The sequence below is a fragment of the Hemitrygon akajei genome, chromosome 13 (assembly GCF_048418815.1).
Source record: "Hemitrygon akajei chromosome 13, sHemAka1.3, whole genome shotgun sequence".
Lineage (NCBI taxonomy): Eukaryota > Metazoa > Chordata > Chondrichthyes > Myliobatiformes > Dasyatidae > Hemitrygon > Hemitrygon akajei.
In genome coordinates this window covers 29,636,768-29,643,409 of record NC_133136.1, presented here as the reverse complement: position 1 = coordinate 29,643,409, position 6,642 = coordinate 29,636,768, and the positions used below count along the sequence as shown (strand labels likewise).

General features: G+C 44.2%; 1 protein-coding gene across 1 annotated transcript; it reads right to left on the bottom strand.

Moving 5' to 3' along the window:
• Window positions 1–582: 582 nt before the first annotated feature.
• LOC140737733 (uncharacterized) lies at window positions 583–2,628 on the bottom strand. Its single transcript, XM_073064318.1, has 2 exons — window positions 1,072–2,628; window positions 583–749 (listed from the first exon to the last, which is right to left on the bottom strand). The coding sequence occupies exon 1, from the start codon at window positions 2,184–2,186 to the stop codon at window positions 1,320–1,322; it is 867 nt and encodes a 288-aa protein (XP_072920419.1). The 5' UTR covers window positions 2,187–2,628; the 3' UTR covers window positions 583–749; window positions 1,072–1,319.
• Between the last annotated feature and the right edge of the window lie 4,014 nt (window positions 2,629–6,642).

The window sequence follows — 6,642 nt, the reverse complement described above, 5'->3', positions numbered from 1 at the left end:
TTGAATCTTGGTGTTTAAGTAAGTGCAAACTTTCAAAACTCCCTTTAAAAATGTTCAGGGATATGGATGTGGCTGTCAATCGTGGCATCTATGACATACCCTGAAACTGAGGAAGCATGTTATGAGTCAATGGGACAGTAGACTATTTTAAACATGCTTTCCAAAAAAAACCCAGCATTTACTTACTTCTAATTGCCCTGGAGGATTCACCAAAACATAGAAAACCTACAGCACAATAGGTTTTCTATGTTTCTATGAATCCTCCAGGGCAATTGGGCAATTATAAGTAAATAAATGCTGTTTTTAATATTTTTGTTTTTGGATCAATGGACCTCGCTCTGCAAATCTAGAAATGCACCTGGATGCCTCATTCCTTATTAAATAAAACTTTCCAGAGTTGCTGTTTGTATTTCCTCCAAGTAAAAACCTAGGTGTGTTTATATTTGGACTGATACATCCAGTTGTTCATTGTCCGTTACGTCAGTTTCCACCTGAGTTCTACTGGCAAAATCATCTTCCCAGGAAACTTCTGGTCGTTGCAGCACTTTTCAATTGGTTAAGAGAAGCACAGCTCAAATAAAACGCGATTGAGCAATGCTTTATTTAGCATAGAGTTCACTTTATTATTGATACTAACAAGGACACAGAATTTGTGCGACAGACTGGTTCTCTTCGGAAACGGGCAATCACTCAGAGGAGAAAGGAGCATTTCCGGTACACCGAAGAAATTCTTCAAAAACGTTTGAGTCCTGATAAAAGAAAACCAAACAAACAAAATCAGTATTTTAGAAGTCTGGTAAAAGTTCTTATTAAGCTCAAGGTCATATAATTCAATTATCATTCGCAACGTTTTTAATTTTATTTCTGGGATGAGAGTAACTCGCGATCTGGAGCCCCTGTATAACAACAGTTTTCTTTTTTAAAAATTCTTATATTTTTAATAAATATAAATTTTTGTTTCAAAACGATTATTTTCTTGCGTATTTTAAAGAAAGTTTTATTATTTTTGTCAACAAGCAAAATTAGTGTTTACACCGTCATGGATCCTTCTAAATACCTGACTGAACTTACCTCGTTCACTCCTTCCGGAGCAAGGCGTTAAGTCCTGAAAATATTAACTCTTCTTTCCGCATATGCCACCCGACCTGCTTGCTGCCTGGTTCCAAGTGTTCTGTTTCCACTTCAGACGTCCAGCACCCACAGTTACCCCTAAGATGACGACCGAAGCTGCCGTGCTTGACTAACTCTTGTTCAAGGAATGACAGCAGGGTCTGTGCACGAGGTGAGTCCCGGGACGAGCGGGAAGTTCTCCGGTACGATCATGCACTGAAACTGCTCAGCACCCGATCTGCCAGCCGCGCCGATGAACTATTGGATCTCATACGCTTAATGCTAGAGAAGTGTTTCTTAATGAGGATCTGAAACTTGCTCTTGTCTTTGACTAAGGTGGTCAAGGAGGTGGATGCCTGTGGGAGGCTGGGGCTGCCGATGGTTTCCCAGGACGCCGATCTGTTGGCCCGGGAGACTATGCTGGCGCCAGGGAGCTTCTGCAACTTGAGGTCAGTGAGTGGGGTGGAGCGGCTCCTGCCTAACGCCCGACTCTGTTTGCTGCTCCTCAGCAGGCTCCTGATCTCTGCCACGTCGCGCTCAAAGAAGAGCGATTCCTTCCTCCTGATGTGTGGGATCTCGCCCAGGGCTGGAAAGCCGTAAGGGGTAGTGATTTTCTGCAAGTGGGGTAGGGATAGCGCAGCCCTGGTTGCAGGGTCGGAGTGGTCCGCCGCCCTCTCCAGTTCCCCGGCTAGCAGAGCCCCGTCCCCGCAGCTCGCCGGGGGCCTTTGCAGCGGACTTCCCCGCACCGGGGTACAGTCGCTCCTGCTGCTGGACCCGGTAGGGCTTCTGGCTCTCCTCGACCCTTCCTCCCGGGGCTGCAAAAGTAAAGCAGGCGACTGGCCACCCTCCTCCACCTCCGTGGGCTGCCCTCCTGGGGTGTGAACGTCCAGAGATGGGATGAAGAACTTTGGGATGCGATCAGGAGTCACCATGACGCTGAAGATGTCCTTGGACTTGTTGGGCGGCCAGTTCTTGTGTCCCCCGCCGTTCTGGCTGTTCGTAGCTCTCATGCCGGCCCAGGGCAGCAGACCTTCCAGCGTGCTTCGGAAGGACACGCAGTTGGTCGTGGACAGCATGATTGTGCGGCCCCGGGGTCTACTGCGTTTTGGGAAGAGTGGGTCAGAGCGGATCTGAGGACGCAGTGGGCTGGAGCGATTTTTAAACGATGCTGGCGGAGAACGTCACTGGGTGATCCTGCGTCAGTGGCAACCTCGGCAGAGCCGCGAATCCAGCCCCTGTATCCCGCAACTCGTACCTCGTGTACATACACGTGGCAAATCAAACACGGGCTATACGAGATAAGCGCAAGGCAACATGCCCCGCTTGAGACAAATTCCGGAGATACGAAAGACTGCAGATGCCGGAATCTTGAACCGCAAACAGTCTGCCGGGACATTTCAAAGCCTCAGGCAGCATCAGTGGCAGGAAAGGAATTTGACTTAAAGTAACAGATTTTCCCCTCACTATTGTCCGACTTCTGGACCAATCAACTCATCTCTTTCCCGTGCAGTTACAATCTGGGACTCTTCATTCTACCTCTCACATTTTCGTCATAGCCGTTATTATTTATTTTTGCTTATGTATTGCCTCAGCTAATACAACAATCTCTGCACCATTCTGCAGTGTTGCGCTGTGTTTGTTATGACCATGAATACTGTTTACTGTGGGAGCTGCGCGGGAACAAGATGTTCCATTGCACCCTGGTGTTTATGACATGAACTAACTTGAATCAAAATCGTGGTGATTCAAGAGTTCGCACCTGAAATATTGATAATACCTGCCCTGGCCACCCCACACCCCACCCGGGCAGATGCTGACAGAGTTCCATCAGAGAGCTGCTTGTTGCTTAAAACAGATTCCACACTGCTGGACTACATTGGAAGAATGAACCTAGACTTTGAGAGGAAAGCAACATTCTAGTTAATAAGCACATCAGTATTAAGAGGTTACCAGGTCCGCATACTTGGCTGCAATGTTAGTGTGATGTTGTTACAACTGGAGTTTGAAGTTCAATTCATGCCCCATCTGTAGGGAGTTTGTACATTCTCCCCATGAACCACATAGGTTTCCTCCGGGTGCTCTGATTTCCTCCCACAGAACAAAGTTTAGTAGATTATTTGGTCATTGTAGATTGTACTGTGATTAGGCTGGTGTTTAAAATTAGGTGTGTCGCTGGGCCATGCAGCTCACTGGGCTGGAAGCTGTTGTGTGCCGTATCTCTAAATAATAAAAAAAAACAAGTAAATAAATACTCAAGCATTATCAGGATGGTCAGTGAAGCCTAAGGATGATTTCTGTAGAGTGGATTTAAATCTTAACGTATTGATGAAATGGTGCTATCTGGAAATGCTGGCTGTGCTTATGGTCATGTAAATATCACATTGTGTACAGAACGTTAGATATTCTCTATGTTAGATGTACAGAACATTGCATTAATTTTAATCTTGCTTCTGAGATTTTCAGTCATCTCAGAACATAAAACTGAGAAGTTGAGGAATGGGAATGAAGCAGTGGACAAAGATCTGGGTGTACTGTGTTTGGCTATGAAACATCCAGACGTCTGTCAACCAAATGCAAATGAAATTGAAAACAGACCAACAGATCTTTCAGAGGTGTCTGCATGATGTTCCAGCTGGGTGCACCAATATCTAGTCTTCCTAAGGATCTTTTTTTTACAAAGACGTTGTTTTGAGGTATGTGCAGCTTGGAGTTTTAAGAGTGCAACATATGGTACTACCTCGAACCCCCCCCCCCCCCCATCCAACTACCCTCTACCATGGAGGAGAGTAAATGAGTTAGTAGTCAGTGTAAGAATTTCAAAAGTGATGCAGAGGGCCATATTTTGCACTTGAGGGTGGTGAACAGTTGGAGTTCTATGAAGATGTTGGAGGCCAAGTCCCTGAACAATTTTAAGAAGGAAATCATCAATTTTACAGACACAGAATATATCTTGGGGATTTCGGTATTCTACTGGAGGACCTGTCACAATCCTTTGAAATAGTGGAGCAGGATTAAAGTGCCAAATAGCCTAATACTGCTATTTTCAGTTTCCATGTGGAACTGCCAGCATTGACTGGCATTACTCTGAGGTACTGACTAACTTTGAGATTTCTAATTTAGTCTACATCCCCATGCCACACTCTCTTCAGCTCCTCTACACGAAGGAAAAGAAATTACCTGAATTGATGTGAATTTTAAAATATTAATGAAGTATGTCCTGAAATCATACACTTTTTTGTCGGACCTTGCACACAATAACATGTGGCTAACCTTCCCACTCAAAATAGGTACTTTTATGCCTGTGTGTTTTAATTCATTTACATTAATGTCACAAAATATAAGACATCTTAAAATGTTAAGTTTTAAAACTTATGTCTTTGTGATTCTACCTTAAATATACATTCAGAGAATGATGTAGGTCAGAAGCTGGCATCGACACCCCACCAGGCTTGTACTGACTATCAAGCAGCTATTTACGCCACTGTTGTTGATAACCCATTAACCCATTTAGCACTGTTTTCTTGGCAGAATCTCAGCAGTGAAGAGGTATACGAGAGTGAGATGGATCAGCGAGTTGAGTTGAGTTACAACAACAAGCTCACACTCAGTTTCAGTGAGACCAAGGAATTGATTATGAAAAGGGAGGTCAGAGGAACAGACACCAGTCCTCACTGAGGGATCGGCGATGGAAAAGATGAGCAGCTTTAAGTTCCTGGGTGTCAACATCACAGAGGGTCTATGCTAGGCCCAAAGGATTGATGTAATCACAAACAAGTAATGCCAATGGATATTCTTCATTCGCAGTTTGAGGAGATTTGGTCTGCCTCCAAAGATATATAGTGGAGAGTATTCCGACTGGTTACAGCACAGCCTGGTATGGTGCATCTCAATCATCGGATCACAAGAGGTTGCAGATTATTGTAGGCTCAGCCAGTTCCATCATGGGCACCACCCTCTAAACCATCGAGGACATCCTCAAGAGGTGGTGCCTCAAGAAGGCAACATCAATCATTAAACACCCTCATCATCAAGGATATGCCCTCTAAGTTACCACTATTGGGGAGGAGGTACAAGAGCCTGAAGACTCCTCATTTTAAGAACAGCTTCTTCCACTCCAACGTCAGATTTTTGAATGGTCCACAGCTCATGAACATTATTCTGATATTCTTCTTTCAAACTGATTCTTTATTTTGCAACTTATAGTAATGTTGTGTTTTCCACTGCAACAAAATTTACATTACGTAAATCAGTGATAATAAACTCCTTTCTGATTCTAATTCTAATCCTGCACTAATCTCACTTCATCCTCTCCAGAGTCCTATTATCTTCCCCACCCCTTCAGTCTCCACAACTCATTTATAGACCAAAGGGACTGTAAGTCACTAATTAATTAATTAACCTTTGGGATGTGCAAGGAAATTAAAACACCTGAAGGAAAATCCATTTATCACAGGAAGAAGGTTCAAACCCCACAATGGAGCTTGGCACTGCAAGGGTTTCTGAAGCAGAGAGGTAGATGTGCTCCTGCATATGTTCAAACTCTATTTAGGTTTCTACTTAATCAGTAGTAAAATTAAATAAAATTTGTATTCAGAGTAAAAGCTAAAATGGTCCACAAACTCAAGATACAAGTTTACATTAAATCTTACGCTGATATGCATCATTTGTGTAAACAGCCAACACACCAAAGGGTTCGCCACACATTCCAGTGCCATTATAATTTGCCCACAGTGCTCAGCAGGAAAACATAGAACATATCTAATCTATAAACAACCACAGCTAAACAAGCCTCCTTCCTCTTCCCCCCCACACCCAAACTCATATACAGGACCCCCAAGACAGGCCATTTTCTTTGGCTTCCAGCCTCCAGTGGACTTGGACAATCAGACATTAGACCTTTGGCTATCCCAGCAGAGTCGTAGTGATTTGCAGACCTCGGTCTCTGCCAACAGGCCTCGACTTCTGGAATTCCGATTCAACCTCGGGCCTTGACTTTCAGCATCGACCATAGGACCTGTCAATCACTGAGCATCAGACTGAAAGCTGCCGGTTCGCTGATGATAGGACCCCTAACATTAGGCCTCAAAATCCAGGGTCACCAATTTGTGAACCCACCAACAACTTGTTTGGACAGCTTAATTCAGGTGTAGGCAGAGGATGCTGAAACCTTCAGTATTCAGAGTCGTAGAGTCATATAGTACAGTAAAATGCCCTCTAGCAAGTCCATGCTGGCATTCATTCACTCCTTTCTAATAAATTTATATTAATCCCATTTTATATCCCCAGCACTCCCAATAATTCCACCTTCATCTGCCACACAGTCACGGTAAGAATAACCATAAGACCATAAAACGTAGGAGCAAAATTAGGTGACTTGTCCTATTGAGCTTGCTCCACCATTCCATCACGGCCGATTTATTAGCCCTCTCAACCCCATTCTGCTGTCTTCTCCCCCTAACTTTTGACACCTTACTAATCATGAACCTATGAATCTCTGCCTTAAGTTTACCCAATGACTTGGCCTCTATGGCC

Bases quoted from the DNA above. Each gene is read 5' to 3' on its own strand.
- LOC140737733 (XM_073064318.1), bottom strand. From the start codon at position 2,186: ATGCTGTCCACGACCAACTGCGTGTCCTTCCGAAGCACGCTGGAAGGT.